Here is a 21,222-nt window from a genome sequence, read left to right on the forward strand (position 1 = left end):
GCTAAAATAATGTATGCCTTCAATACCTATCTGTCAGATTAAACACAAAGGATGCAGGAAACACAGCTTAATTGAAAAAAAACATGGAAGTCCAACATTGAGAACATGAAGTGAAGTATAAATTCCACTTTATTGTAGTACTGTAACAGCACAACAGAATAAGGCCTTTCTATGCATAACATTCCTATAAAACCGCACTATTAAACTGGAAAATTTACAGAAAATAAAAATGCAAACTAATTGAGAATCTGGTGAGATCGATTTAAGAGGGTCTACTGAGAGCATAATATGTTTAGCGTTCAAAAAAGAGACTCAGACAACCCAATATCTCTTTATTAGTAGGGGTGGGCGGAACTTGCTTAGTTACAAAAGATGAGTGGGTGAAAAATGTACCGCTTGTGCAATTTAGCGCCAGTGAACAGCGCATTACACCATGTGCTGCACAAGAGCGCATGGCCATTCAAGTTGATTTTGCTGCCATTCAAGTAGAAAATCTACTCGAGCTGCAGCCCTCTGACCGCAACCACCCGAGTTAGACAATTGTGCTAGCGGACGCCACAGCTCACATTGTTGCAGGTTTTCTGCGCAGGAACAGAACTATGCTTGGGACCGTAGAAGATCAGCATGTAGGGACTGAGTCATCATACTACCTCAGTATCCATGAGCCTGAGTCCGACTAAATTTAGTGCCTCACTTGCCCTCCTAACCTTACTAGAGAAGCAAGGGAATTGGCACCTCAGAGCACAACACTCTTGACCCTCTCAGGGATCACGGTAACAGCACACACACTTTCACTCTCTCACTCGTACCAGTCCACAATAAGACAACCAAGAGACACAAAGGAAGTTTAGAATGTTTTTCTAAACTATTGTGTCCTAAAATGTAGTATTCATGCCAGAATTAAAAAACAAATACATACCAGAAATACTGGTAGCATGGTAAATAAACCATATAACATAAAAAGCCCTGTCATAAGGCAGAGTAGCCTAAACCCCACTTCCCTTCTACCAAAACTAAATGATTATATATCAAAGATCTCAGGGATTAGTGGCGGACCCCGTACCTTAGAATACACAGATGGACATTCTACATCTCAGCTGACGGTGCAATCTTGTCTCAGAACCCTTTCTCAGTGTGTTTTCTTAAACTCTTGTGCTCAGTTATATGACAAGAAATGTGTGCTCACAAACAGCAGCAGCATTTTCGTGTTGTGTGTAGGTACTTGTACTGTACCAGAGAGAATAACAAGGGGCATTGTTATTTGACCTTTGTGTGTCATGTACAGACTAAATGCCAGAAATAGAATAGAACACAAAAACATATGCAGGTTCCATGTGAAAGTACAATGTGGCACAAAAGCAAGCGTGTTTATATACCAATGTGTGCAGAAGAACATGAGATATCATCATTGATTTCATCAGTGATGTCACTGACCATGTCATGAGTGATGTAAAATGTGAGGTCATAATCAGTGAATTGCAGGGGCACGGGTATAGCTATAACTGCTGAATTTCTCTGGTTTTGTAAGAGTGAAACATGAGCCTAACTATACGTTTTTTAAAATGCTAATTCCCAACTATAATGTCCCTGTAACCTTTGGTTTTTTTAGTGAATTTCTAAGGTTTTTACATGCTATTTCCTAACTATAATGTCCTTGTAACCTTTGTTTTTTCAGTGACTTTCTAAGGTTTTAAAAAAATACTATTTGCTAACTATATCAACCCTGTAACTTTTGGTTTTTTCAGTGAATTTCTAAGGTTTCTGAAAGTTAATTCCTAACTATAACATCCCTGTACACTTTCTTTTTTTCAGTGAATTTCCAAGGTTTTTTAACATTGCGTTTGCAGAGTTGTGGAGAAAGGGGGCTGGGCTTCCGAGCAGCTCTCAGGAATCACGTTGTGTATGACTTACAGGAGGTAGCAGGAGGGTTTCTTGGCCCCTAAGGTCCCTAAGGAGTAAAGTGAACTTCATCCCCCAACAGGTAGTGCACCACGAGCAGAGCCAAGTTTACAGAGCGGTGGAGAAAGGGGGCGTGACCTGCAAAGACCTCTTGGCAATACCGCAGTGTGATGTAATAGGAGGGGTAGTTGGCCCTCAAGAAAATCCTTGGGGGCCAATTACCTCTCCTATTACCTCCAGTAAGTCCCACACAGCAGGATTGCTGAGAGTCTGTCGGACACCTCACCCCTTTCTCCACCACTGAGCAAACACGGCATCTGGCGCACTACTAGTAAGGGGATGAAAGCCCCTTGACCCCAGAGGATCCTTGCGGGCCAACTACCCTTCCTGTTAACTCCAGTAAGTCCCACACAGCTGGATTGCTGAGAGGTTTTCAGAGGCCACACCCCCTTTCTCCTCCACTCTGCAAACGCACCGCCTGACGCACTACCGTTTGGGAGTAGTACTCCACTTTAGTCCTGAGGACCTCAGGCGTAAAGTGGAATTCATTTCCCAACCAGAAACGTGCCAAGAGGCATGTTTGCATAGTGGTGGAGAAAGGGGGCTTGGCCTTCAATTCAATCCTGCTCTCTGGGACTTACTGGAGGTAACAAGAGGGGCTTGTTGGCCCCCAAAGACTCTCAGCATTCAAGGGGATTTCATTCCCCAACCGCCGTTGCACCAGGAGGTGCGTTTGTAGATTGGTGGTGAAGGGGACGTGGCTCCGGTGACTTGCCTCCCTCCCCTGGCTGATTACGGCCCGGGAACTCCATTCGCCAGCCTTTTTCTTTTTAAATAAAGGAATGGGGGCACACTGCCCCCCTCCCCAGCCCTATTTCAGCCCTGGAGACTCCATACCCAGAGCCAGGCCTTCATTTAAAAAACAAAAATTGGTACGTGGAACCTGCGAGGCCTCCCCTCCCCGGGCCTATATTGCCCGGGACCCCAGCCCCCGGGGCATGACCAGCTTGTTTCTAGTGATAGTTTTTACCTGACTCAGTAACCCTATATAAGCAGGTGGTCCCCTATCATTGAAATATACACCACTCCATTGTACAATACTCCACTATACACTACACTCTATGCCACTCCACTGTATAACACTCCACTCTACGCCACTTCACTCTATGCTACTTACACTCCACTCTACGCTATTACACAGTACGCAAACCCACTCTATGCCACTCAATGTACACCACTCCACTATACACTGCTTAAGTATATGCTATTCCACTGAATGCCATTTCAATCTACACCACTCTACTCTATGCTATTCCACTGTGTGCCACTCCCCTGTACAACAGTCCACAGTATGCTATTTCACAAAATGCCACTACACTGCATGCTACTCCACTTTATGACATGCCAGAGTATGCCACTCCGCACCACTCCATTCCACACTATTCCATTGAACACCACCCCACTGTATGCTACCCCACTCCAGTTAACACCTATTCACTGTACGCCACTTTTCTGTACACTGCTCCACTATATAATATTCCACTCTACACCACTACACTGTGCATCACTCCACTCTACGCTATTTCATTGTATGACACTCTACTATATGCTACTCAAGTCTACGCCACTCCAGTGTACTCTACTCCACTCAACACCACTCCATTCTACGCTAGTCCATTGGACACCACTCCACACCAGTATACTCTACGCTATTACACTGTATTCAACTCCACTCTACGCCACTTCAATGTACACCACTCCACTGTATGCACTCCGCTATACACTATTTCTGCATATGCTATTCACTCTATATCATTCTACTGTACGACGCTCTACTCTATGCCACTCCACTTTATGCCACTCTACTGTATGCTATTTCTCTGTATGCCATTACACTGTATGCTACTCTACTCTATTCCACTCCAGAGTGTGCCACTCCCCTCTACGTCATTCCATTCTACACTATTCCATTGGAAGCCACGCCACTAAAAGCCACTCCACTGTATGCTATTACACTCTACCCCACTTCAGTCTACACCACTTCACTGTAAGCCACTGCACTGTACACTACTCTACTCTTTTCAGGTCACTAACCAGGCAACACTAAATATAACTTGCCACTCTACCATGCACTGCGTTCTCATAAATATTGATACTCCAATGTACAACACTACACTTTATGAGATACTCCATGACACTGCACTCAACAACACTGAACTGTATGACAGTCTGCAACACCCTGCTCTACTGTTCAACACACCATTCCACTGTACTCGCTGCTCCAGTGTACGAAACTTGACTCCACTAAATATGACACCATTCCACAACACTGTATAACAGCTTACTACACTGAATGATACACTACTACACTCTACTCCACTCGATTCCAATCCAGAATACTTCAGTCAATGACAATAGACTTTACAAAAGGAATCTCTACTGTACATGTTCCACACTCCACATAACTCTTCACTTGCAACACTGGGCTTTATGAATTGAAACACATTTTTATTAAAAATTTTAAAAAAACATTACAATTCAATGAAAAAAACAAACGTTAAGGCTTTGTTATATTTAAGAAAGCATAGTTTCACTATACAATCCACGTTTAAACTACACAAACTTTAAGAATTCCAAAGTTATAGTTATAACTTTTATTTACAATTCATCCACCACCTTCAAATTATTATGAGTAGCAGACCTTGTTACACACAATTTTCAGCACGCTAATCAGACAACACTAACTATAACTCCCCACTTTACATGCACTGTGCTCTCAGAAATAATGGTACTCCACTGTACAACACAACATTGTACGAGATTTTCAGCCACTCTACTACACTACATGTGAGAACACCGGACTATACGACACTCTACTCCACTAATCTCCACTCTATGCAACTTCACTCTACAACACTCTGCTACACTCTATGGCACTCTACCACACTCTACTGAATGATGCTCTTCTCCACCACACTCAATTTCATGGCGCTTCTGTTGATGACACTCTACTGTACAACACTCAAATCTACTTTTCAACACACCACTACACTGTACAACACGTTGCTCCGCTCTATGATACCCCACTTCCGATACAACACACCACATCACTCTACTGTATAACACTTTACCCCACTGTACTCTGTGTCACTCCACTCTACTTGCCTGTCTACAATACTCCACTCTACAACAGCAGACTCTACGACGGTCGTCTTTACTGTACTGTTCTACACTCCACTTTACAACACTCCAATGAATGACACTCTACACTGCAATTTAACACACATTTTTATTAAAAAATAAAAACCATTAACATACACTGAAAAAAACAAAGGTTAACAATAATTTACAATTAGACATACCTTCCTATACAAAATCAACTTAAAATACTTTACTTTATTTAGGCTCATAGAACCATATACGTACATTAAAAACATATAAGCAATTTTTAAAACGTGTTATTTTTAGAGGCATGTTTCATTTTAGTGAGTTAGTTAAAAGATTAAAACAGATTTACATCCAGAATAGTTTTAAAAAAATGGAAATCAGTAAAGGAGAAACAATTTAAACAGTAAAAAGATTGGCAGAAGAATACAATCTAAAAAAGCAGATTTCCTCCAACGTAGGTTAAAAACAAATAAAACCACCCAGTAAGAAACCATTGAGCAGTGTAAACATTGGCACACAAGTGCAGACTAACATTTTCCTAGCGCACTCAGCAGTAATTTTAGTTAACCTATTTACACAGGGTGAATAAAATTACAAATATCTCTTTAGTGTACACCAAATCAAAAATAGATATCTGGAAACAGCAGAGATAATAGGTTGGTGAATATCTGTTTTTAAAAACTCTAAAGGGCATATTTATAAGGATTTAACGCCGCTGTAGCTTCAATTTTTTGACGCTTCAGTGGCTTTTTTAATCGCCATATTTACAAGTTGCCACAAAGCCCAGTTAGCGGCATTTTCTAGGCATTAACGTACATTTTTCACAGTGCCACTTCGCTTAGCGTGACTTACCAAAAATGAGTTGCAATGTAGACGTTCCCGTGAAAAAACTCCAGCGAAACACACAACCCAATATTTACATGGATTTCCTTCTACATCGCTAAAAAAGAAAAACTGCTGGTAAGTCACATTAACAGTAGTTTCTTACCCCTAGGAATTACCTGGTCTTAAAAATGACACTAACACAGTTGTATAATAGAGGCCTCATTTATGAAGTTTTGTCGCAGGGTAGCACGGCAAGGTATCTTGCTACCCTGCCCGCATCAAAAGAAAAGGGACGGAATGCGCCGTATCTTTAAGATACGGTGCATTCCGGCCCTTTTCCCGAGCACTGGCGCACAATGGGGTGCCATGTGCCAACGCAGGCAATCAAGAGTGCCTACGTTGCGGGGCTGATTGATTTTATGGAGGAAGGGACACCTTCCTGCACAAAATCAATCACCACCGGTGATTTCATCTTTCTATGTGTGTTGCAGAATGCAGCACACATAGAAAAAGGAAAAAACTATGAGAAATGAAAACATTTCTCCTTGTTGCGCCTTCCAAACGTCACCCCTGGGGTGACTTTAGATTCTGACGGATTCCCAGGTTTACGATTCCTCATAAATCTGGAAATGCTTCAGATTCCATGGGTATTGCATGGGAACACCCACAACAACACCCAGAGTTCTGCGTGAATGGGGCACATATTTACTAGGCCATAAAAAGCTTTGTTAGGTGGCTTTATGTGGCCTTGTAAATCTACTGTGGCACACTGTGCCACCGGAACATCAGGAACAAGAAGCTGGAGACAGGGGACCGTGGAAAGCCAGAGACTCTCTGGAGCCATCGGAAACTGTGGAAGAAGGAGAGATGCACAACCAGAAACTGCTGGGAGGGCAGAGACGCCCAGCCGGGAAGTACATCGCTGAAGGCAGGAGGCACTCAGGTAAGGTAGCGTTGACGAGGGCAAGCATGTGCAGATAGTTTGAGCGTCTTTTATAGCTAAGTGCTCGAGCTGCTGCACGTTGAGTTGTGCTGACATTGTGTCACCATCAATTAGGCATGTTTGTGTGTCTATGGTTCTGTGGACCCATGCCATGGTTGTGAATGCAACGTGCTTAATGTCTTTTGCGTAACTAATGTTTCTCATGTATACAATCATTGTTGAAGATATCCAGTGTGCACAAAGATGTAACTGATGGAACAACCGCTGCCACTCAGATCAGTAGCACACATGATACATTGGGACAGTTAAACTACCAACATGTGGGACAGTTCCATAATACTAGCACTATTTACACTCCAGGTTGGACAAGCGTGAGTGCATACAAGGTGCAAGGACAAGGGGAAGCAGGGCCATGACAACCACCACCACGGCAGTGCTATAGAAGGGAGCAGATCTACTGCCAGAAGATCACCCTTATTCACCTCTGACAAGAGGGGGCCATAGCCCATTACATTCTTAAGAAGGGGTCCATTGTCCGCCTCCTGAACCAGATAGCACCTGGCCTGCAGCCTACATCCCAGTGCTGCACCAACATCCCTCCACAGACCAAACTACTCTCTGTCCTCCCCATGCTGGGTTCAGGAACTTTTCAACCTACCACTGCCAGCGTGGCAGGAGTATCACAAGCATCCTTTACCAGGTTCCTACCCACTGTCCTGGATGCCAAAATAAGACTGGCAGCTAACACTTACGTCTCCAAGGGCATATTGTGAGTGTCATAAAGGAAATCTGCACTGCTATGTGCAGACACACAATAAATAGATACCAAAAACTGTCAAAGCTATGGCCTACACTGGCCCCAAGGTGCCCTGCATTGCAGTGACGCAGGATACTTCTTCAATGGTTCTGTGCAACCTCACAACACATCTATTAACTTCTGTATAGTGACCCTACAGTAGATACTGTGCACCACCATGTGCCGTAAAACATCTCACAGGGTCACATACATCCACTTTCATGTCCACGCCTCACACATTGAAACAGCAAATTCCCAATCAGAAATGTTAGGGGCAACCTATGATGAAAGGTCTGAGGCTGGTGTGCACAAATTGGTAGCACAGCGCTTTGTCTTGTCTCAACACATGGGGAGGAGGGATATGTACCATATTCATGGTGCACCCCTGTGCATGCCCTTTCTTTGGTGCCAATAAATCTGGGCAGTGCTGGCACACTTATGCCTTGTAGCAAGGGTGACTGCACTGCATGGTTATTTATTCTATACGTGAAGGGACACCTTACAGCACAAAAATAATCTAGAAAGGAGATTTAGCTCATCAATGTGTACTGCAGCATGCAGTACACATGATATGAGCTGAAACACATGAGAACTAAATACATGTCTCCTAATCTTGCCTGTTTAATGTTGCATTTTCAGAGCTGTCAAATTTGACACAGCCCCAGATATGGGAATCTGGAGCAGCATCAAAAGCTATTGATGTGCCTGAACGTCCTACTCATCACCAATTGCTCACCCCTTTGCTGTAGCAGACAGCTGTAGTAAGGCAAATATGAACAAGGTGGCATAAATTAAGGTTAACTGTCTTTGCGCAACCCTGTAAATATGGGGATGTTTTTAACACCACAAGAACATAAACAAAAATGATGTCCCATTGGCGTTTGAGGCTTGTATGCATGGCCCCAAATCTTTGACCCAAGTAGTACATGCTTGGTTGACACGTGTGTGTCTCAAACCCATGACAGTGGTCGACACCTTACTGGAACGGGGTGAGTACTTGCCACATATATAGTCACACGTACAACATATGGAAAACAGTGTAACTTGTACCACTGCATGCATTGCCAATCAAACATTGTGAAGTATTGTGCAGCACACATCTGTGAAGGTGTGCATGTTGAGAGTCTAGACACATTTTGAACTAAAGACATCTGACCAATGACAGCCACATACACAACATATGTCACATGCCATAGCCATAGACTGTTGCCAGGCATGCAACAGCTGAAAGAAATGGTACAAATACAGGTCAAATACCACTTAGCATTATTTTATTAACCGCAATACATGTTAGCATGAAGTTTTCATAGCCGTAATTAAAAAAACTTGCAAAGTACATGAGTTGTCAATGGAAATTCAACTCTTAACTATTTGCAGCACAAAAATTCAAACAAATTACACTGGACCACAAAAGAAAAGAACATGGGCCTCTATATCCTCAGCCGTGACACAGGATGGACATTTTTGGACCAAGTTGACACCACCTCTGGTCTGCAATGCTGCCTGCCGATTGCTCGCCAGTTTCTTCTTAGTTTTGTGCTTGGCATCATGCCAGCGCTTCTTGCAGTCCGTCACTGTCATCTTGACTTCTGAGATGGAATTTACCTTGTTGACAATGGAATGCCATATAGCGTTTTTGGTCCCCAATGACACCTTGACGAAGAGCTGGTGTTGATGCTCCGTCACCTCCGCAATCAGGATCTCATTCTCCTCCTAACTGTGCTGAACTTGGTACTGGCTGCTCAGTTCTGCATTCAGGTAATTTATTTTCCTTAGTGGCATATTTGCAAGCTCCTTTTGCCACTAGACATTGAACAGAGATGTTGGGCTGACTAGCGCGAACTTTTTTCCGCTATTTGGCCAGGCGTCACTTTTTTCACACTAACGTGAATTTGTTTTATCAAGTTAGTGTCAATTTTTATGCTGCTAGCTGATCCTAACGTCATGTAGCGAAGTCTTGTAAATACATTGCAAACATAGCATTAGGATTTGACGATCGGCAGCGGTAAAACAATTGTCGCTAAGCAGCATGAAAACTACTTTGCCACAATTCTTCTAAATATATCCCTAAGTGACTCAAGACAATAAGGTGTTCCTATATTTCTGCACAGTGTGACTAAACATTTGGACCTAGCCTTCTTATAGGCTGTGCAAAAGAAAAGAACATGAGCCTCTGTCTCCTCAGCCATGTCACAGAATGGACAATTTTGGACCAAGTTAAGTCCCATAGTACTCCAATGTTTAGTGAAAATACGGAAGGGAAGGTAACCATGCCTAAACTGCACATAGAGCTTTCTTGCTAAAACAGGTTGGATATCGTCCAGAAATCCTTCCAGTTTATAACTATCCTTCTGGTCTAGGAATCTGAGGGTTGAGGATCCCAGGGTAGAGTTCCTTAAAAGGTTTGCTAACTTGTGATCCTTATAGCATTTAGCAAGTTCTATTTAGAGGTGGTTGTACAGGCCTCAGTGGGATGATCCCACAAACTAGCTCTACCAATACTTTTAAGAGTTTCCCTAATGTAACAAAGCTACGGCAAATTCCCTGCTCCCAGCATCACCAAGATCTCCTCTACAACCAATCTATAAGAGATTAATTTGGGTATAGCCTAGATTCTTCTCCAATAGAGAAGAAGCCTAAGGTCTATTCCCTCCGACATGAGCCTAATGCCTAGATCCAATCTGAGGGGGATCAATGATGTACTGGGGGGGGGGGGGGGGACTCAGCAATTTCCCAAAAACAAATGTTTCTGTCTGCATGACACACTAACAGGCTTGTGGCCCATAGCTCAGCCCCATTAGTCCCCACAGGCTTGTAATTTGTAAATCTCAACAGTGGGAATGATTGGCTTGCAAAAGGACCCCCTGTACCCCTTAGGGAGCCTGCCAGTGTGTTGTGCCAGTTTGAGCCTTCGCTTTGCAATATGGAATGACCAGTCCATACGCTCACTAAATGTTATCCCTAAATAGTCAAAAATTGAGACCCTCTCTAGTGGGATTTCATTCAGGCTTAGATTTGGATGAGTAGGAGCCTCTCAGACTCACCAGGGACCACCACCTCCCTGGGGCTAATTCAATGTTATGGGGTGTCTTTTGGACCCTCATGGCCCCAGGGACCACCACCTTCCCAGGGCCATGATCAATTGGTAGTGTGGGGGCCTCAGGGAACCCACCTGGCCGCAGAGACCACCACCTCCCTAAGGCCATCTTCTTTTAAACAAATTAGGAGGGAGCCGTGCAGCCCCCCTCCCAGGCCTTTCTAGGCCCTGGGGACTGCCACCTCCCAGGGCAGGCCCTTCAAATAAGAAAGGAGGGTGACCGTGCGGCCCATCTCCTGGAGCACTAGATGAGCCTGGGGAATGCCACCCCCCAAGGACGGCTCCTGCTATGTCCCGGGGTGCCCACCCCTGGGACATATCTGTTTGGTGTGGCTTGGCGGGAGCGTTAATACTCCAGTAAGTCCCACATAGCAGGACTGCCCCCTTTCACCACCACTCTGCAAACACGTCTCTTAGGGCACTACCGGTTCGGGGATGAAGTCTCCTTGGATGCTGAGGGCCCTTGGGGGCCAACAAACCCTCCTGTTACCTCCAGTAAGTTCAAAATAGCGGGATTGTAGAGCGGTTATCAGAGGCCACGCCCCTTTTCTCCATCTTATTGCTAATGTGCCTCCTAGCGCACTAATGGTTGGGGGTTGAAGTACCCTTGACTGCTGATGGTCCTTGGGGGCCAACAAGCCCTCCTGTTAACTCCAGCAAACCACGCTACTGGATTGCAGAGAGGTCTTTGGAGGCCAAGCCCCCCTTCTATACCACTCTGCAAATGTGCCTACTGGCGCAATTCTGGTTGGGGGATGAAGCCCACTTGGATGCTGAGGATCCTTGGGCTCCAAGAACCCCTCCTGTTACATCCAGTAAGTCCCACACAGCGGGATTGCTGTGAGCTGGTCAGATGCCCCTCCCCCTTTCTCCACCACTCTGCAAATGCAACTACTAGTTACAAAAACATAGAAATTCACAGAATAAAACAAATGTTACAGGGACATTATAGTTATGAAATAGAATTTGAAAAAACTTTGAAATTCACTGAAAAAAAGAAAGGTTACAGGAACATTATAGGTAGGCTCAGATTTCACTCGTACAAAACCATGGAAATTCAGCAATTATAGTTACTTGCGCTAACTATAACTTATGCCCCCACCATGCACTGCTTATGACCTCACGTATTACATCACTCATGACATGGTCAGTGTCATCATTAATGACATCTCATATTACATCACTTATGACATCATCATTGGTATGTAGGAATGTTTTGTGACCGAAATGCGGTCACAAAACATTCACATTTTACCACCTACTTCAAGTAGGTGGTAACCCAATTGCAAATGGAAAGGGGTCCCCAAGGGACCCCTTCCCTTCGTGAATGTATGCAAAACTTTTTTTAAGAGCAGGCAGTGGTCCCAAGGACCACTGCCTACTCTTAAAAAATTAAAAGAAAACGTTTTTTTTTCTTCTAAACGCAACCCGTTTTCCTTTATGGAAAACGGGCTGCATTTAAAAATAAAAGATTGCTTTATTTAAAAGCAATCACATAGATGGTGGTCTGCTGACCCCAGCAGGCCACCATCTCCATAATTTTAGCGATTCCTAGGGGGTTGCAAATTGCGATCTACCTAATTAATATTAATGAGGTAGGTCGATTTGCAACTCCCGATGATTGGCTATTTGAAACTCTTTCATACATTTGTAGTAGCGATTACCTAATTGTGATTCGCAGAAAATCGCAATTAGGTAATCGCTATTACAAATCTTGATACATGAAACCCATAGTTACCTCATAACTGCTGAATTTCTATGGTTTAGTATGAGTGACGTCTGAGCCTAACTATAACGTCCCTGTCACCTTTGCTTTTTTCAGTGAAAAGATAGATAGATAGATAGATAGATAGATAGATAGATAGATAGATAGATAGATAGATAGATAGATAGATAGATAGATAGATAGATAGATAGATAGATAGATAGATAGATAGATACCATACATCAAAATATTTTGATATTCTAGCTGCAATAATTGTATGGCCTTTAAATCTTCTCATCACTGAAAACCTTCCACTGGGTCATTTTGACCTGCGTAGTAGTGCTAAAATGAATCCACATATGACTTGCAGCTAATTTTATACTAGTTCCTAAAAGGAATGGAGCTTAATTGTTCTGCATCCGGGTTAGGCCAAAGCACGTACCACCAGGTTTCATCTGGTTGTAACTGCTCGTGCTAAATTTTAAAAATGGCAATAACAGGTGAAAAATAGTTTTACAAATAATTTGCACACATTAATCTCCTTTAATTAGGTCAGAGCTAAACATTGGGTGCAAAATCACACCCAACCTCTGGTGCAGTATTTGCACTACAGTGTAGTTACACTTGATTTACCTCAAGAATCTAATAGACCACCAGAGTGTCAAATCTGATATCGAAGATCTGACCTCTCATGACATGAATGGGAATAACAAGCAGACAAAGAACCTTGGATCAAGCTGAATCATGAAGAACAAGGACACATGACGTATGCCAAGTAATAATACTTGGGGGACACACATATAGGTCAGTTTACAAATATTCATATGCGAATAATTCGCCAGGAAAGGCGATTCTAGGGCACTAACAGCAGGGGGCATCAATGTGCCTCAACATAGAGAAATATGGCTTAATACTTTTTGCAGTGCAGGGCAAATGTGTACTTTGTCTGTGATGTCAAAAATCGTTTTGACAACCTTGACCATCAGTAGTGGTGAATGAAGTTTCACCCAACACCATCTTCTCAGAAGCACACTGCCCAAAGTTGAGGTGGAGTGGCAAGGCCATACAATGCTCATTCTGCACTAGTGCACTCTCAATCGAAGCATTTAGACCACAGTCACCAGAGCAAACCATGAGTCACAAACCTACGCCTGACTCACAGCAATCTGCAGGCTTACAATCACTTGGCACGCTGCAAAACATAATAGGATCATATAATGTAACAGTGCTTCATTGTGGAGCACACACTGTGCAGTGTAGGACAGATCACAGGTTCTTTAATTACAGCTGTACATGCGAAAGGAAGCCAGGGACCAGAAATTGGACGAGGCATTACCTTGTAATAGTTCCCAAGAATACGTCGCCGTGGTCTGGTTTCGGCTCGTAAACCACTGGGAACCCACTGTGGCTGGTAGTAACAAGCAGGCTGGCCAATGAGGAGACCGCTTCCTGTAGGTGGAGAACTCTCACACACGGCTTCATGACATCTCTGGCAGTGAACAGCTCCAGGTTTACCCTGAAAGACACAGAACAGACAGACCCCAGGGTCAGTGCTGTAAACAGGAAATGGGGCCTATCATTTTAGCATTTGATGAGTTACCAGTGCGTCAGGGGATTACTTCATGCTGAAAAACTCTGGAAAAAGAATAGGTTTATCGTGAAAATCCTCAGTTTAAGGGCTCTGCGCGTTTACACTGTTTCTTTGTGTCTGAACAAATAGTTTAAAAACGTGTGGTTCAGTAAATCTGAATCATTTGGGTCGCCTCTAAAATGTTTTTTCTCTGACTGAACCCCAATAAAAACAGGCACATGTAAGTGTAATCCAATAAATTAAGACACTTTTGCCAAAACCAAAAGCTTTTCACATGTGAAGCGACTTTACCCTTCTTCTGTGTTTCTTATCTTCGTTTCCTATTTTTCCAATTTACCTTTGTTTACGCAATAAAATGTATTTCAAAGTTCTACCCGCTTTGGTGTGTGTTTCTTTTTTTTAAACCATACCCCCCCCCCCCCCCCCCCGCCCGCCACATCAAGTTTAAGAGGAGCTGCCCCTCCGCACTGAAAACTACGTTCCTTGAATTCCGATAAGGATCTTCCTGCAAAAAAACAACCCGAGCTCTTTGATGGCATGGTATAATGCTTTTGCCCAACTATCCTTCTATAAAAAAGACACTGAGAAAAGGGAGAATTCTTGTTACAGAAATTGAAGTTACTTCTTTAATCAGGAATATAATCTAGCCAAATTGATGGATCTGTTCTATCTACTTAGAGGATCTGTTCTATCTACTTAGAAAGCAAACTAACTTTCATTGACATTCCACAGCAAAGAGGACACAAGCCTACCGTCTTGGGATAGGACCTAGACAGGTAGACTGCAGACCTGCTGTTAGAAATGGGGGGGTCTCTAGTTTGCTGTAGTTCGCACCCTATCCAAGTAGGGACCCTTATTCTAGTCAGGGCAAGTGGGTCACACAGCTAAGATAACACCTGCTCTCCCCCTTGGTAGCTTAGCACGAGCAGTCAGTCTTTTCTCAGAGGCAATGTGTAAAGCGTTTGTACATCCACACACAGTAATACAGTGAAAACACTACAAAAGGACACCACACCACCAGTTTAGAAAAATAAGCAATATTTATCTGAATGAAATAAGACCAGATCACTTTGTGCTACAATGTGTGATATTGACTCCTCACTGGGAGACCATATAAAGGAAGCCAATATTGCGTGACACACGGTGAGAGGGTTGGAAAGTCTGAGACTGAATTGTCAACTGACAGGGAGACAGATGGTGTTAGTAAATGGAGATAATTCTGAATAAAACAAGCAAGAAGGTAGGATGCCACAAGGACCAGTGACATCACAGGGGTGCTGGTGTAAAAAGTATGACGACTTTCAAGTCATCTGAAAGTCTACAAGAAGATTATCAACAATTAAGTCATGCCCCACAAGGCATGATTTATGAAGGAAGCCAAAGTGTAATGCAGCCAAGTGCAAAGTCATGTTCACAGCCAAGGGAGCTCTAAGAACCAGCTTGAGATTGGAATCAAGGCCTTAAATAGCTAACACACCAGAAGGATTTTGGAGATGCTATATTGGCCCATCAAAATACAGAAGACATAAAATCAACTAACACAATATTGTGAAGGTAAGTTTGTGCAGCTAAGTATACATTTATGATTCTTAAATATGCATCTATTAAGGGAGTAAATAGAAAATTAAAATGGCCATCCCCATTTTGATACATACCTCATATGACATCAGGGTAGTGAAGAGAGTAAGCCCAACCCACTCTAGAATAGGTCCCACCTTTCAGCCATCTATCTCACCGTGCTTTAGTCTTTTATCCATCCATCTGTCCATCTTTCCACGCTTCATCCATATTTTTCTTGTGATTCCATTCATCCTTCCGTTACCATTCTATCTTTCCTCCCGTTCATCGTTGGTCTTTCATCTAATTCCATCCTTCCACTCTCACTTTCCTTTCAACCATTCATCCATCCTTGTACCCATCCATCATTTTTTTATCCATCCATCATTTCACCATCCATCCATCCATTCGTTTACCCAACCATGCAAATGTTGTTTTACCCTCCTATCATTCTTTTAATTTTTTGTATCCTTCCTTCTTGTCACAGTTTCTTTATTCCCTATGTCCATCCATTTACTATTCCTTCATGCCTTTACTGTGTCTTTTTCCCATCATTTCACCTTCTGTGCTCCTTTTCTGGTTACATCCTTCATCTCTATTATGATTTTCATTAATTTGTGTTTTTTTCAGCTGCAGACAGAACAAACGCATAAATAACTAATCAGTGTTTATAATTTCAACTTAACCCCCGCTTGAGCTTCTAAAGCAAGGGTGGGGGTGGTTCACAACACCACTGCATCTACATACCATGAAGGCACACGTACCTATCTATAGACATGGAAAAGATCACATTGTCATCCTGCTGATATCTAAAACAAGGAGATAATTCAGACATTTACTAAAAGATACCTCAAAGAAACAGTATCTAAAGTTCCACAACAGAATGATGGTTGAGAGGAAGAAATACAGTCCATAAAAGGTGAAAAGGGTGAAGTATTGGCACTTCGCGAGCAGACTATCCTCCTACAAAACAAAATCTGAAGACATTGAAAATATGTCTAGACGGAATAACCTGTGCAAACAGGGGATTCAAAGCTGCACCAAAGGAACAGATATCAAAAGCTTCACACTCAACTTGTTGCTTTTCCTACTACCAGACATTGAAGTCCGGATCACGTTGGACAAAATTCACATTGCATCAAATTATTCAAATCGAGGGAATTACCCCTTGAATATCATTACACAAATCCACCATCCAGTTGAAAGAACAAATTATGGCAACAGCAAGGATTCAAGATCATTGTATATTTGATGGCCATCAGTTTCACTGCTACAAAGATTTAGCAGGAGTAATGCTACTCAAGGGAAGAAACCTTTGATTTGCGCATAGTTCCTGCAGGGACATGAGACCCCCAACAAGTAGCATAATGCCTTCAGAAAGTTTTTCAAATGGCAGAGTCAATCCATACAGACTAGATTGCAGAAAGAGCCACAGAAGATCCTGGGCATTGCACCTAATGATGCTCCAGGCTGTTGAACTACTAGCTGTGCTGTCGACTGGCCGGGAAAACCATGTAAAGATGATGTGGGTCAGGGGAGACAGGCTACGCAGCGCGGTGGGAAGGTACACATATCCTTGTATGAGATGCTCTTATAGAGATGAGTAATAGGGTAGGAGGGCTCTGCGCTGTCTGCAAGGAGGAAACTGGTAGTTTTGGCCTGAAACAGGGTGCTGGCTGAACCACCCACTAGATGGTTCTTAATGTTCTGAAGTTATGTATGTTACTTATTGGACGGCCAGAAGGGTGATATATGTGATGATGGTGGTAGTATTAGCCATTTGCTTATCAAAACCCTTTAAACACATCCACAGATATGACTGAATATGAGGGCTCTTTCAGACCACCACCTTATAACTGTAAGTTTTAAACTATGGGTAGATGAATAACACGGATGTCGTTCACTATTTCAATACTACAGTTAAGATAATAGGAAAATAGGAGTCCTGCATGCACTTAGAAATCTACACTGGGACATTAATTTCATAAAAGAAATAACCTCTTTAAGAGAAACACCTGGCGGATGCGATCACGCTCCCCCCAACAACATTATTCATCTGCCAATAATAAATCGAAGGGTGTATCAATTATAATAGGGCATCATATCATATAGGTTTCATGGCCAACAATGTCTTCAAAGATAGGGAAGGGAGATAGCTCTTGGTAAATGGCAAGCTGAGCGGTCAGAATATTTTTTGGGAACCAATATACGGTCCAAACCAGGGTCAAGAAGCATTTTTTTGCCACACACTCCAAGACTAACCTCAGGCCCCTAGCTAATGGCAAGGGACAGGAAATGGTCCTAGATGAGACACGAATGCTCAGACAACAAAGAGGGAGGTACCGCTGCCCAGTCAGCAGCTGGAGGTTCCTAGCTGAACAAACAGTGTTTGGTGAACATCTTGCATTATCTTTATAAAGTTGAAAGGGATTACTCACACAACTCGACATCCAACAAGTCCTATGCCAGAATACATTTTATATTTTTGACTGTCACCTACACCCATGGCTCCGGAAACTGGAATTGGGGTGATAACACTTTCTGACCATGCCGTGCTTACACTTGCATTTTCCTGGGATTGATCTGGTCAAGGTGGTAGAGCGCGATAGCGGTTCATTGAACATCTACGTAGAGATAGGGTAGCCAGGAATACCTTGCGCTCCTAGATCAAATAATTTATATCTCACAATGACACTGTGAACTGGAGTGCAGAGATACTATGGGACTCACTGAAAGCTGTAATCTGAGCGACTTGTATAGCAGAAAGTGTGAGGATAGCTAAGACTCGCATGGTGGTCTTGCAAGACCTTCAGGGTTAGCTAGGAAAGTTGGAAAAGGCCCGTAAGAAAACCCTCTCCCCAAAAATATGGCATCAGATAGTCCAGGTGTGGGGCAACTTAAATTTCTCAAACTTAACAAAGCTTAAAACTATCTAGCACAAACCTAACAAAAATTCTATGAAGGCTGTAATAAGGCCAAAATAAGATGGTAACGTATTCAATCCCATATTCTGGCTATCAAGACCCAAGATAGAACACTCCAAATGGACGAACATAATAAACAAACATGCTATACATGAGACTTATGCACAATTCTACCAGGCGATTTACTCAGTTGAACCGACCAATGACACATTCATTAGATAGCTCTTGTAGTGCTCCAATGTCAGCAAACTAACCCAGGATCAAGTGACCACCCTGGAGGCCCCTTTAGAGGATAAAGAAATTATCTTGGCCTTCAAAGGCCTTTCTACTCTCCAAGGCTTTAGGATCTGATAGGTTTAACTCGGCCTTTTGCAGGAGCCTCTAGCCCACTCTGATGGCACTAATGTTTTTAATGATATAGTGTTTGAAATTTGCCATTTCTGCACTGTCGCCCCAAATTGCTTGTCCTTTTTGCTGAACTCTATTTTTGCTAGATATAGAACTCTGTGGTCTTTACCCCTGCAAACCAATGGTAAAGTGATCGTTCTCCTCCTTTCAACATGGCAAAATTGGTATACTCCCAGTTGGCATATTTAACTTACTTAAAAGTCCCTATTATAAGGTACCAAGGTACACCCAAGGCCTATAAGTTAAATATCACCAGTGGGCTGTAACACATATTGTGCCACCCAGTGCAGTGACAGGACAAACATGACTGTAGGTCTACCATGTGCAGCACAGTGGTGCATGTTATAACTGCTAAGTCGACCTGTCAAAATAAACCGTTCAGACAGGCCTAAACCCTCCTTTTAAATATTGATAAGCCACTTCCTTACTGCCCATCAAGGCAGGGTGCCTGGTATTTAGGAGCAGGACATGTAAAACTTTAATGTCAAGCATACCCTTACAGTCCTTACATTTAAAAAAAAAAATCCAAAAGGCTATTTTCTCTGTAGAAGTGGTTGCTGTTCCTTAGGAAAGCATTGGGTTACAATATTAGTTTAACATTTTTTATTTCTGCCTAGGAAACAGAGAGAGAAATATTTCTAGGACTATTTTTAATAGTTAAACAAAATACAATTTAATGGTAAACTTGAATTTTGTCTAACTATTCAAGAAAATATACTTTAGAAAATGTACCTTTTGCCTGCCTAAAGCTTCTAAGGCCTTTCAGTCCCTTCCAACTGTCTCCTGGCAGCATATGGATCCCCTGTGGTGAAGTGTGAACTGCTACCAGGAGCAAACAATAGACTGAGCTGAATGAGCAGAGATGAATCATCAGAACTTGATAGACTATGCAGGGGAGGATCCTCTTTAACATTAAAGTGTTACGTCCTACTTGAATTTCACATCCTGCCTGACCGATCCGCTCAGGTTTTTCATATCACACTTAGGGCGCACTTCAAATAGTCCTCCCCTATCACAGGCAAATGTTAGCTGACACCTGGACAGGGCTCATCTGTCCTACCAGCCAGCCAGGCCCCAATAACAGTGGGACTCTCTTTGACATTACAGTGTCACAGCCTGTTTAACAGGTCTGTTTGGTTTACATATAACATTTGGGGTGCACTTCAAAGAAGGTAAACAGATTGCCAAAACACTCGGTGTGTGTCCACTGTCTGGTTGCTGAAAGCTCGGCTTTGTTAAGACAGACTTCTGTCTCTGAGGTTGTTGTGGGTACAGAGACTGCATCAAGCTAGATTTTGGGGTCTGATATGGGAGGATAATAGGGTTACTTAGCATACTCCCTACACACGCACCCAGCCCTCAGAGCCCAAGTTTTCTGTGGCCAAAGATTTTGGCCATCTTAAAGGTGCTCAAGGTGGATAGGCATAGCCCCAGAAACCTTTACCCCATCGGTTAGGGCATCCCCAGGGTTCATTACCACACGCTAGCTCATTCAAGGCATAAATGTGACACTTCCAGGCCCTCACTTCGGAACCCTCGTTGACAGGAGGAAGATCAGAAGGGCACTGGCCCTGCTGTCTGAGACCTAAAAAGACCCTAGAAGACAAGACCTGATGTGACTCTTTTACCCACGACAAAGAATTGGACTCTGAGGGTCATAAGGCTGACCTCCTGTTAAAGCTACAGAGACACGAGAAACTACAAGAGCCTTTTTTCTGCAACTGCCCAACAGACCAGCGGTAACAGGACCTAGGATGGACCCTCTTTTTGGCCTCTGCCTGACACCCTATGGGTCTCTAAGTATCTAACCTTTGGTCCTGGGGACGTTAGAAGAGTACACCTGTGGTTGATCGGGGCTTAAACGGCAAAAGTCAGAAGGTAAAATCTTTGACCAGCACAAACTTGATTAGTGTATCTGGCCTGCGCTCTATCACGTGACGTGTCAAATTGTTCCTAGGTCCTGTTCTATGTTCTATGTTCTACCACGACTATTGACCATAATTGGCACTACTTCTTGGTGGTATTTCTACCTAAAAGTTTAAATATTCATATCTCCGATTCACTTTATAGGATGCTTGTTATTTTCGTGTCATTTTTTAATTACATGTTACTCTATTGTTTCAATTCCTTAGCGTATTTTTATTGTTTTGAGTTTTGACTTTATTACTGTTTTAGTACTGAATAAATACTTTACACTGTCCTTAAGTTAACCCTGCCTGAGTTGTGCCATAGCTACCAGGGGGTTTAGCTCAGGTATATTTAGTGACTTTAGTGGTTCACCCTGACAAGGATTGTGAATAATACTATCC

At 42.9% G+C, this 21,222-nt stretch overlaps 1 protein-coding gene across 1 annotated transcript in view; it reads right to left on the reverse strand.

Moving 5' to 3' along the window:
• LOC146831375 (chloride channel protein C-like) overlaps positions 1 to 21,222 on the reverse strand; it is a 497,244-nt gene that overhangs the window by 83,275 nt on the left and 392,747 nt on the right. Inside the window, exon 13 of the mRNA XM_085605651.1 lies at positions 13,770 to 13,949. Within this exon, the coding sequence (XP_085461777.1) occupies positions 13,770 to 13,949 (180 nt within the window). The remainder of the gene's footprint in view (positions 1 to 13,769; positions 13,950 to 21,222) is intronic.

The sequence above is a fragment of the Triturus cristatus genome, chromosome 5_1, assembly GCF_964204655.1.
Source record: "Triturus cristatus chromosome 5_1, aTriCri1.1, whole genome shotgun sequence".
NCBI classification, from domain to species: domain Eukaryota; kingdom Metazoa; phylum Chordata; class Amphibia; order Caudata; family Salamandridae; genus Triturus; species Triturus cristatus.